The sequence below is a fragment of the Halyomorpha halys genome, unplaced genomic scaffold, assembly GCF_000696795.3.
Source record: "Halyomorpha halys isolate HHAL.00 unplaced genomic scaffold, Hhal_1.1 Scaffold667.1, whole genome shotgun sequence".
NCBI classification, from domain to species: domain Eukaryota; kingdom Metazoa; phylum Arthropoda; class Insecta; order Hemiptera; family Pentatomidae; genus Halyomorpha; species Halyomorpha halys.
The window spans coordinates 132115-145595 of NW_027114120.1; the positions used below are offsets into that span (position 1 = coordinate 132115).

At 28.5% G+C, this 13481-nt stretch overlaps 1 protein-coding gene across 1 annotated transcript in view; it reads left to right on the forward strand.

The window, feature by feature from the left end:
• The first annotated feature begins 392 nt into the window (after positions 1-392).
• LOC106685178 (low density lipoprotein receptor adapter protein 1-A) overlaps positions 393-13481 on the forward strand; it is a 69507-nt gene continuing 56418 nt past the window's right edge. The window contains exon 1 of the mRNA XM_014427732.2: positions 393-519. Within this exon, the coding sequence (XP_014283218.1) occupies positions 474-519 (46 nt within the window). The 5' untranslated portion in view covers positions 393-473. The remainder of the gene's footprint in view (positions 520-13481) is intronic.

A 13481-nucleotide genomic window follows, 5' to 3' on the forward strand; every position in this document is an offset into this window, starting at 1 on the left:
AGTTCACTGCCTGGTGCAATTTTCAGAAAAACTTCTTCTCTTACGCTGAGAATTCAGCAAGAGTGTATTCTTTAAATTATTTCGCTTTGTTGTTATTTTATTTTATTTATTTTTATGGAAATAATATATATAATATAAACCTTTTTGTATTTTTTCCTTTGCTATAAGAGGTTTATATACGTTTATAAAAACGAATATGTATACGAAACGTTTGGCATACTTTCAAACAAACTGAATTTTTCAATTATCCGATAGTTTTGGCTTAAATGCCCAAATTGAGATAACACCAATCGAATCTGGATATATCAGGCCCATGACGATGACCTTAGAAACCATGCGTAAAAAGAGCAAATTAACGATATAAACAAAGTCGGTGTAGTGGGGCTAGAAATAACAGTGAGCTCCCCACCACAGCTTACTCTGACAGCAGCTCAGTTTGCCTATGTCAGTGCAGCGAACAAACACCACAAGCCATGGCCTTCCTTAAAGCTTTCTGGAAAGGATACACCAAACATAAGAGTGAGTTAAACTTAACTTTTTTTTTTGCAGTTGTTATATTAAGTCAAAAGGATACTAAAATCCAAGTTTCTTCTTTCTTTTCCAATGGATAAATAAAATTATACTGCGCATGAATTTTGGGGATTTTTGTGTTCAAGTCGCATATTCCTTACTTCTCTAGAAAAGCTATTTATTTGTTTCATTATTATATTTTTTTAGCAAATATTGATTACAAAATTTTAAAATTTTATTGCAAAACAACTCAATTACCATGAAAGAAAATTAATAAAATCAATTAGTGGTGCAGACGCAAATTAAAAAATAATATGAACTTAAATATACAGGGTGGGAAAGATAAAGTAAAAAAAAATTCTGATTGTAAACAGTTCCAAATGTTAAGAATTTATGCTTTGGTAGTCGAAGAATTAATTAAGGCTTTAAATTAAATGAGAATATAAATTATTGTTTATAAACTTATCCTAATATTTTAAAATTAAAAAATCTAGTTAACTAATTAGATAGGTATGAATGGAGAATATTACTAATATTATCTATATAACTGGTATTTTTTGCAATATTCGTATATGAATAAAATAAAAAGGAATAAAATTACATCTTAGACCAGTTATTTGTCTAATTTGTAATGAATTTGTTAATACTATAAAATTGTGTGTATGTTTCTTTTGCTTAATGTATGTAACAGAGGGATTATTAAATAAATAAATGCTCATTACTTTATTATTATTATTAATTTACATAAATTTGGCAAATAAACAATACCATGTGTATCGTTGTGTCAACCCAACTCATAGACACGTGTTGGCGACACTATATTGAACACATTCAATGTTTTTTGCAAAATTAATTATATTATAAATTTATAATGAACAATTACCTAAAAGTAAATATTGTAATTGAATTAGAGTGCTCTTTGATAAGTTATTTGCGATCATTAAATATCAAGTTTTGTAAATGGACCAGTTTTTAGGCAAGAAATAATGAATATATTAATTACTTGATAATTGATCAAGTCACGAAAAATACCGTCTCCTCTTTATTTTATAAATAAAGTATATCAAAACATATATATAGTTCTAAATGAAATTAATTTTATCATTGTGAATGAATATAAAAAATATATATTTCTATGTATAATTAGTAATAATTAATTCTGACAGTAAAAAATAAAATATTTTAATTGCTTTGTTTAAAAAAAGAGATTTCTGGGAATCACGTCTGCAAAATAAGCTATCTGTTTCTAAAAATTAATAAAGCGTGATAAAGACAGACATAAAAACATCATTGATAATGTATTTTTTACTTTCGATGTTAATAGATTAGATATTTAATTTTTAATTTTAATTATGGGTGTAAATGGTTTATGATGCGTCGTTCATTATTACAATATCCGTACGTAAATTGTACTGCATTAGAGAGATTTAATTAATAATAATTAAACTTTAGAAAATTAAAGAAACATATAGAACAAATAAACCAGTGGCATCGTGTGATGCATCAGATAGAGAAGCTGGAAGTGAAATCTAGTAGCTGATGAAACACGAGATAAGTTTCGTCATGAAATATCCCTTGATAGCCATAATATAATATAATTTTTATCTATTCTATTATTCTACATTTACTCCATACTAAGCATGAAGTGAAAACAATAAATAATTAGTGAAAGGATCAATTTCTGTTACTGGCTTTAGTAATATTAATAATTAATATAAATCATTCTCATACAGTAAAAAAATTGTATAAAAAAACAAGTCTAAATGTTTGAAATATTTATATTATTTAAATGTAAAAATTTACTACTATTTCTTGGTTAACATGAAATTAGAAGCTTTTGATACTTCTCAATTATCATAATTAATCATAAAAAAATATAAAAATTTTCACCCCGTTATATCTTTTATTTCTGAAGTCATTAAATCAGTCATAAGTCATAAACCTGGTTTTAATTTTCGTAAAATCTTCAATTATTTCTAATATTTTTTATCAGCTATCAAAACAGGAACCAAATCTCAGATTTGCGGCAACAAATCTAGAATTATTTAACATGGATTTGTAGCTCATCAAACATAAGTCTTCCTTAAAGTGGAGAAGCTGTGGTACAGTAAGAAGCTGGTAAAAAAAACAAAAAAAAAACATGAATAATTCATGATTTTACGAAAAACAAAACTTAGTGTTATTTACCCGCTTGAAAGCCTTTTTAAAAAAACTCTTGTTTTTAAAGAAGATTTTCTCAAGTTTACTATGCTGCAATTTAGAATTATCTAACTTAAATAGTTTTTGAGTAATCCCTTTCTACTCAACAAAAAAAAGACTAAAAAAAAAAATTTATTTTTACTTTTCTGTGTGGATCTTAGTCCATATGAACTTTTTTTTGCTTCGAGGCTTCTATAACCTATTTAATAAACGAATTTGCGTCGGCCAAAAAATCTAATTCCACACCAAACATTTTGGTAAACCAGGAGCCAATCCCAGACCATTACTGAAAGAGTTTCGTCATCATTTATCCATTTTTATTAATTTAATTTGAACTTTTCATGAAACAGGCTCGTGGCGTCGTAAATCTCTATGAAAATCATAATGATACATCCAACATTTTGAAACATTATCGTACATTTTGATATATGATTTGTTACTGAGTGTCTATGGCAATCTACTGATAATTTATCATTTTAGTTAGAGTGTGACACTAACGCAATCTTCAAGATCACAATAGAACAAAAATGTTTTCTGAAAAATCGATTTTGTAACTTTTTCTATTGTTTCTTTATTAATATTACTATCTGTCACATAGTAGGGAAATAAGCAGTCGTATGTAACGTAAAGTTGTTTTGAAAAAAATATATACATAACAGTTCTGGTAAAGGGGAGGATTTAAATAGATATAAGTTAAGGGTAAGAGTCCAATGTGATTAATTATCGATAAATTATTTTAATAAGAATATATAGGACTGTGTAAAAACTGGAAAGATAAAAAAAAGTTATTATATATTTTATTCACACAAAAAAAAGTTCCAATGTTTAAAAATCTTTCAGATGCTTCGTTCTGAAGATGGGAGAAATTTGGAAACGTCAATAAAGGAACATAGTGAATGTATCATAGAAATCGTAAGAACTTTTTGAACAAAATACATTAAATAAAAAGTTAAACCTTCTTATTTAAAAGTATTTTTATTTTTGTTTTTGGATTTAAAAATATTTAAGTCATAACACGCGACAAGGGAAACAATAAAATCGATGTAAAAAGAGCATTATCATGTTGCATCACACAAGATTTATCTCAATCAGACTGATAATTATTTCGTAGTCCTTATCATTGCTTGCTGAAATCAATCTCAGGGTTGTTCACGCGTAATGCCATCCTGTTTGCGTGTGAAACGCACTTTATGTTGTGTTCTAATTTAGTCGTAATATACTGGTTTAAATCTCACAGTGACATATAGTAGTAAAGCACTAGAAAATAAATGACAATTTAATTGCATTGCCCAAAATATCTGCAGTACCCAACACATCTCCAAACTTGTTTAATTTTTAATGGAAGGATCAACGTTTATAATTCAGTTACATTTAGGGAGTTTAAACGTAAAATAGGCGGTATATGTATTTATAATGCTTTCGAGAGTATAATCCAATTGAACAGGTTTATTATTAATGAGGTAATGACAGATGTACACATGTTGATTTTATTTTCCAACAGTAAACGGATTTAAATGTTATAATTAAATGAACATGACATAATAAATAATACATAAAATCTATAAATATACATATACTTAATTATTATAGGATTACAACAAATAATTGAAAAATGTTGAATAATTAATTTAAGAAGAACAGATCAGTTTCTTCCTATTTTTCTGTTACCCGGACATAGCCTAGTAATGGTTTATTTCTATAAATACAATTTTTTAAGGGTTAATTTCCACATTTTTAGAGTGTTTATTGATTTTTGCTTTAGTTCATTTGATGTCTTGCTAACAAAACCGCAAACATAATTTTCTAAATCCCTTCTAGCATATAACTCCTATTAAAAAAGAAATATCCATAACCAATAAAAATTACAGATTTCAAGACTTCAGCGCTTGTTTAAGCGCTTAAAACAGCACCAAAATATGGAGCTTTTAGACAGCTTATCACATTTCCTTTAAGCTTACAAAAGAGTAATTATATCAGATCTTTTTCTCCTGATAAATGCGTAAATAGTTCATCATTTGCGTTTGGAGATAAACGATCGAATGCAAGTTGGTTGGTCCAATGTTTATGTGACTTACCAGAATGGTACAGGATAAAACCTAATCCGTCCTATACGTGCTTTTCCAGATTCCGTCAGCTATTTTCCGCTCACGCATGCGTAGTCGTATTTTCCTCAGCACCTTTATATTTAAAAAACGGGTGTTCAGATTTGGCCCTAATTAGGAGGGAAGTTAGAAATGAGAGTAAAATGGGTGTTGTGTTAATTTAATCAGATTTTATCAGCTATTTCCTATTGAAGACAAATTCATTAATATATTTCAATAATTCCTCTTCATGTAGATTTAATTCACAAACGACAAATATTATAACTAAAAGTTGGAGATAATAAATTAAAAAATAGTAAAAATCAGGAAAATCATTGTCTCCAGAAAAATAAACAATAAAAAAATAGGCGATAAAAAAAACACTATATATGAGGACTTGGCAGATATTTTTGAATAGCTTGTGATTCCACTTGCGAACTAGGAAATATTATTTCATCTCTCTTTATTGCAAAATTGCTGGAAAAAAAATAGTGTAATAATGGAATTTAACATAGTTTCACTGGTTTTACCACTAACGTACAAAATTATGATTTTAATTCGTTTTCAAAAGCTATAAAGCAAATAACAGACTTTTTAATAGATACAGATGTAGATTTAATGGTAGTATGTAAAATTTTCAAATATTTTAACACACAGTTCTATAGTTTTTATCTGATTTTCTTTTACATCTTAATAAAAATATTTATTAGCAAATAAATGAATAAACCTTCTCACCAGGTCCTTTGTCTCATCAAGGTTGTATATAGACATCCTTATCACAGTTAATATTTCTTAAAGAATTTATTTGTAATTTAATTGATTTCTATAATGAAAACTCTTAACTTGTTGAACTCAATCCGCCAAGAACGTAAAAAACTAGAAATGTGCATTATTTTTTTTTAACAATTTTGGAATAAGGAGAGATGAATTACTATTTCCTAGGATTTGTGCCACGTTACTCCTAATTTGTTAGCCCTGACTTTTGAAACCTATTTCATTAAGCAAATCTCACACAATATAGTTATCATATCAAGATGTTTTAATATTAATTTCTTAAAATCCCGATGAAACATGTGAGGGGCTCGAGATGAATAAACTTCGACGTATGACAATTAGTTCTGAAGTTTTTGTGATAACTAAGGTACAAAATAACTTACTTGGTAAGAAGCGACAGGTAAATTAATTTATAACGAGCTTACTGTGCGAGATAAATAGCTCATTAAAAATTTAAATTTTGTCCTCTTGAAAGGGACTGCTCAATTAGCACTATTTATTCTACGTGACAGGAAAAATATACCCGGATACATTAGAATTACAATTTCGGTGCATCTAGGCTTTGTTTTGACGTGGTTACGTCTTTTACAATAGTATCTACAGACAAAAAAACAATTAAAAAAATCGTTCAGTATTTTCGTAGTATTTTTTTCCGATCAACGTCATTTAGATATCGGCAGAATAAAAGAGGAGATTAGAAGACGGTTCCTAATGATATGTTTTTCCTGCTCTGTTTTCGTTCTAATTGGCCGATTACGATTCCAATCAAAGTGGATGATAATCCGTCATTTCATCGGATAACGATTCAGACAGCTTTGACGGAAAATAGCTTTTTTTCTATCCTTTTTTTTATTTAGTTGAAATATACCAATATCGATATTTGGTATGACATTTAGAACAAAATGTGGGTATATAATATTTCAGCGTAGTACATAATATCTCCATTATTCCTTCCTTCATCCTTAGAGGTTATTTTTTTATTTCAGAGGATTTGTCTGAAAACTGAGAAATCAGATAGTCTCCTAAAATTCAATCAAATAACATTTATTCTGTACGTTGTGTTAAATATCTTTGTATCTACCAGAAATGTGACTATCTTGCCTTCACCTATTGTAGTCAGTACGAAATAAGGTGGGTCTGAGATATGTAGGTCGGTAACTGCCGAAACGTTCATGATACCTGTTGTTTATAAGTTTTAATGTAGTAAACATTGCTCAAACCAATTACTTTAATGCCTAAACTATTTTGTGATTCAAAAGTTTATTATTTTTAATAGAATTATAAAAGACAAAAAATAAATCTTTTCAGAATGTATATCGCGAATTTAAAACCTTCCAGCTTCATTTTCTATCTGAAGTAATGTTCTGAGTATAATAGTTTTAAAAACGTTTTAAAGTAAGTAATTTTATGGTTCTTAAAACTACCAATAAATAATGAATTTATTATAAATACACTTTTTTTTCGAAAAACATCCCCTGGATATTATATAAAAAACCAGACCAACCAAAATAAATTTAAAAAAGAAAGCAAAGCGATGTAATTCAATTTTTTTTACTAGATATCACTTTAAATTTATACATCATATAATATATAGTTTTATAATTTGTTTTCCACTTTTTGTTCCTATCTAGCCAGTAGTTTCTGTTACTTTCGAAAAGAAATAACCTTATTTGCACCATTAAATACCAACATGTTTACAAAATAAATCGGAGAAAACACAAAACGTCACAAAAAAATAAAATAAAATGAATAAAACTGATATCGTATCGTTATTTAAAAGAACCACTGGAAGTGTTACAAAACATCATTAATGAACGAGTGCCAAAATGGAACAGTTATGTATATTATTTTAGCTGATATAATTTAGCCTTCAGAATTGCGTTGCTGATGTTAATGACTGTAATTTAATAGTTATAAATACTTTTATTGTCTGATTGAATCGGAAATGATAAATGCGTTTGATTAAAATTACTCAAGTTTATAATAGCAGTTATGTACATTACCTTTCTTCTAAATATAAATAGTAATTGTTAAAGTATAATCATTATTATTTGGCTAGGAGCAGCCACGGACCTTTTCCTATTAATAAAGTTTAATAAATTTACATTTGTCTATGGAAGATTAAAATTGTGTATGCAACAACAGGCATGGCAATACGTATATAAAAAAAAACTGCAATTTTTTTTTTTAAGTTGTCGATCCTGGTTTGTGGAATATTTCTGTTAAGTAGTAAATCAACCTCTAATAGTTCTACAGTCATATGTAAATATTATCAACTCTGGCAAAATGTTATCAACAAATCGAGATCTAGATGGTTCATTAGCTGAAATGTTTACCCACTGTCATAAAATTTAAAAAATAATTCATAGCATTTCTGCAAATACTATTTCATAGAATTAGGATGAAAGTAACTAAATCATGTTTTAACATGTGAAACAACATTAAAACCGAATGTTACATTTATTGGATAAATCTAAAGTTTTGATGAAATAACTTGATTGTCTGGAGGAGAGGAGTTTATTGTACCATACATCATTAGAAAGCCGAAGAGTAAATTGTTAATTTTCTTTTTTATGACTATGAACATTAATATAACTTTTTATTATCAAATTATTTTTTCGTCGAAATAATAACTGTTATATCAGGTGCAGCTATACTAGAGATATATAGAATATTGGACGTCAGTATGCATAGGTAAAGATTTCTACTGCTGGGGAATTGACTTAAAAATAATAATAATAAAAATTATTAAAAAAATAATAATGTATTAATATTATGTATGATAATGAATTGAAAAGTAAGCTCTGTAATGTAGAAATATATTTTTGTATATCCAATATATAAAAAGAACAATTTTAGAGACCTCATCTTTATACATTTGAAGTACAATATAGTGATAGCGTTCCACTTTGCTGATTTCTTTTTATCACCGACGACATCAACCTCTGGAACTGTAAATATCACTGTTAAAGATTAGAAAACCTGTTGTATCAGGAAGGGGTATTGTACTTTGGTTAATGCCAGTTATCTTTCCTCCCTTTATCGGCTATAGTGAAACCAAGAGTTTGGAACAATTTGGTTCAAATAGGTCAATATCCCTTTACACCGGCCATCGACATCATTTGTCCATCCTAGAGAACTTACGCAACGCTCCTCCCTCGATAGTAGGACGAGGAGTAAACATATTAAGATTGTAACGTCAGAAGCCTTATCATGTCCTGTCATCAGATCAGTCAATAAACCTAATGGCACTCGACCATATCGGCTAACATGGCTCTCAAAAGGTTTTCGGCACGAATGTTCAGCAAATTATGCAGCTCCCAATCACTTGTTCTTCAGGGCGCCTTAGATATAAATAACCATATCTAACCGAACAATAACATAATAACAATGAATATTCATTTAGCTCTGAAGCGATACGTCACTGACAAATATGCGGATGGGTAACGAGTTCACTTCTTTGCTGTTTTTTTTCAAGGTGTCTTTTATGTGGCAATTGCGCGAGAGTTATCCCAACAATCGTGTTATTCTTTCAACTTAAACGACATATTTAGCAATATAGATATTTCACAAAAAAAACAAAAAAAAAAAAAACAGAGCGCTGTAAAAACAATATATGATTTTAAAAGCATTGATTTCGATCTGTTTCTTGAAAAAATCGTTTTTATGAATATCTAATTCATTCATTAAGAGAACAACAATAAGTGAACGAGAGAATATTAATAATTTAACCTAATATCTCACTGCTATCACGAAAATACATTTCGTAGTATATAAAATTATTTCAGTTATCAGATATTCTTAGGATGAATTGTAACTAATTCGAGAAACTTGTTGGAAATTCAGTAGGGCATATATTATGGTTCAAATTGTATGTTAATATCATGTCGCACTGGAAATTAATTATTTCACCTAAATCTCTTTTGAAATAAAATAATGAAAATAAAAAGTGGACTAATTTTCATCAATATATTACGCCAATGGTCAACACAGTCTGTAATGGTTCTCTTGTTACAAGTAACAGATCAAAAACATTGAAAAATAGAATAACAATTGAAGGATTAAAATAAAACACAACACTTTTATCTTTCATCTCAGAATTATAACTGCTAGTCATACACACCCCGCTTTTGAAATTGTAAACCTCAGGATCGATGAGGCGGATGGGCAACTTGAGGCCCTGACTCCAATGAGCGTTTTGTTCGACTAACTAGGTTTAATTTTTCTATTAAGGCAGGCTTTTTTTATATTTTTTATAATTTAATAATTATGTGGTATTCTTACAATATGAATCTGTAGTTAATTTTATTTTGGACGGTGACCTGGAAATATTTCCAGGAGGGCTTTATCTTTACCTGAAGTTCTTGACGAAACAGGTCCATAATTTAGGATCTGTGACTTACACTGTATGTTGTGAGGCTTATAACAAAAATATTTAACTTTCTTAACCCTTGAGGCCGTTAAATTTCTTCAACATCCTTACAATTATACCTCTTCAAGTAGCACTGTTTATAGGTATGATTTGATTTATATATCTATCCTTCCATTATGAGCTCCTTACTGATTAGTTCCCTTTTTTAACGTTTTTTTTTTTTTTTTTTTTGGACGATTCTTCATTATTTTCAGAAATGAAGATGGTCCACAGATCTTCTGAAGTAGAACTACCATGAAAGTACTACCATTAGTTATTTTCTCCACAAAGGTTCTCATTATATGATTTGAAATAAACATTTATTGTGCATTGAGAATCTTAAAGGTGCAAGTTCGAAATCCTTCAAGAAAAAGCATCTGGTGAAAACAGCTTTTCAGTGTCATAAAAACTTTAAACATTCCAATACATTTTTTATCTTTTTACTTTTTTTCCTGTTTTTTAATTCATCACTCAATGTTTTGAAATGAAATGTACTGCTCCATTCCTTAAACAAATATTGATTTTATTCTCTCTTTAAGGCGTATATCACACTGTATATAGGAAGGTGTTTAAATTTACTTTCGCCACTTGTTCACATAAAAGAAGAATTATCCTGGAGTCATCTGGTCATTAGGAATAACTACTGAAAATGATTTAACATGAGGTGGTTGCTACAAACGAACTGTCAGACTTAAATTTAGAGAATTTAAAAATGCATATTATTTTATATGACATACACAAAACAATTACAAATCTGATACAATGCAACATACACTTGTGATTGACAATCACTGAATTTGTAATCGCAACTAAAATTGTTATATATATATATGTATATATATTTTTTAATTAAAGCTATACATCAGGAACTGATTGATTACAACATAAATAAACGTGAACCTGATTTTTCTTTTAAAATTATTCGATATAATTTAAAATATAGTTTAAAACAAAGTAAGAAGCCACAGAAATACGTGATGTTAACGAAGGAGTAGCATTACAGCATAATACTACAAGGATTTACTTCAAACGCTTTAATGCCAACAAATTGCACCTTCGTCTGATCAATCTTCTAAGGTTTGAACTTGTTCCAAATGGCAGGAGTATTATGGACTCTCATTTTTATACTCAACGGTTTGATAGACAATAACAAGCTTTAAAGACCAAAAAAAACTCTCCTTGATCGTCCATTTATCTACTGGAAACAGATCTGCACTTTGTTCAAGTTAGGCCGAGGCAAAATCATAAAAATAGAACGGGGGAGTCTTACCTTACCCAACTTAAAGCAACCTACCTACACGCATTGTGCTGGTCAATTAATCGTTATGAAAAGAAATTACTCACAAAAAATTTAAATTTCGCCAATTTAAATTTAGATTTTTTAATTTACAAGATTAAAAAGTTAAAAAGACAAGTAAACAAAAAATGTTAATAACCATAATTCTAATAGAAAAGTAAACATAGTTTTATGAAAAGCATAGATAATGCTAAGAGAATATAAAATAGTATTTAAAAAAAATATATAAATTATTATATTATGTTATTATGATTATATAATATGGTACGCAATATGATATAAATTATTGAAAAGTCTTAACAAACCTAGAATATTGAGGTGTAAGCAAAAGAAGTCAAGAAGGGGCAATAAAAAGTTTTCAGATTTTAAATATATTTTGTTATAAATATTTACAATTATTATGTTAAATATTGTAAACATGTACTGTAAAACAATATTTTTTTTCTATTTATAATTACTATGTTATTAAACACGAAAAATATTATTTCTATAAATATTTCAATTAGTGCTTTTGAAATTGTCTTATGACGCTGATTGAAATAAAAATTCTAAAGAAATCATTATTTTGTCATAAAAATGAAAAATAAAAAAATATATACAATGAAAACTGTAGAAATATGAAAATATTTATCACGGAAACGTATCCACACTGATTCGCAGATAATCTCGTTTAGGGATTACGATAAGAAAAGTAAACAGATATCCTACACAGACCATGTTTGTTTTCGAAATAATAACCCCTCAATGTTTCAGCCATATTTAAATTCCTTTGGCTAATATTTGAATTTAATGGCTGTTTTCACAGTACATGATAGCCGTATTGATTGATATCGTCGCTTGTATATATTTTCATTTTATTTACTATATTGTATGAAAGCATCATTGTCCATAATTAAAAAAAATAACTCTCATATCTTTGAAAAAACAAATTATAAGTTTAACATTATTTAAGGTTTTCTTTTTAAGCCTTATTTCATCAGTTGTTTCCTGTTATTATAATTATGATTATAAATAACTATTATTTCTTATATCTATATCTATGTATATTTGAGAACAAATAGAACATTTAAATTATATATATATATATATATATATATTTGAATTTTAAAGAATACCCGTGTGTGTCTGTGTAAACTACTTTACGGGGTTAAAACACCTAACGATAAACTTTACGTTTCCCACGTCGGTTGCAGTAAATTTTCCGCTAGCTCCTGGCACACACTCACCCTCCTTTATAAGCCAAATTCCATTAGAATAGACTATTATTGGACACTTGCTTAGCCAACATGTCTGTTTTATTATTCTAAACTTTATCTGGATGTAACATAGTAGACCTAATGACTACATATACTTAAAAACTCAGTACTTAGGTAATAACCGTTTTTCTAGTCTATAACTTCATACGGGCAAATTTTTTTCAGTTTAGAGTATTAGTTTTTCTTAGTGTTTTGAATATTTTTGTTCATAAATCATTTAAAATAATTACAACTATATATGTTTAATTCTTAAGTATCTATTCACACCTCTGATAAATGCTAAACAAAAATTCTCGGGTATTTCGGAAGATTTGCATCTTCTTTGGGTTTCTATGAAAAAAAAAAATGTTCCAAAATAATCCAAACATGATCTTTGGTTCAGTATTTGTCAAGGAAGAACAGTTTCGAGGTAAACATTGTTCAAGGAGCGGTTCAAGATCATACTCAACCACCAGGTTTCTCCCTTGTTTAGTAGTACTCACCTCATCGCCAATCTGAGCTTTGAGGGTGTTGTCAAGTTGTCTCCTTTTGGCTTCGGGTTACATGTAAATATAATGTAATTTTTAAATATTTATAATTGATTTTTTTATTATTTAGAGTGTTGTCCTTTCTTGTACTATAGTATCTTAAATATACAACTAAGAAAAAAAAATATACCTAATGTGTTTAATAAAAACTCAGTTCTTCTAAATATTTGCCGAATAAACTCATTAATTTTTTTATCAAGGGCGATAAAGGGGAAGGCTAAAACTCACCAAGTAGAATTCTCATAGGCTATAGTAGTATGCTCACATCCTCCAATGTACTGAATAGTCTACAAGCTTGGTCGGAAAGCAAACATCTCCGATTCTCTATTGAAAAGACCAGAGGTGTATTATTTTCAAGAAAGAGGACTCCAAGCCCAGTACCTCAACTTTTCATGTATGGAAATTCTATAACATTCTGTGACAGCA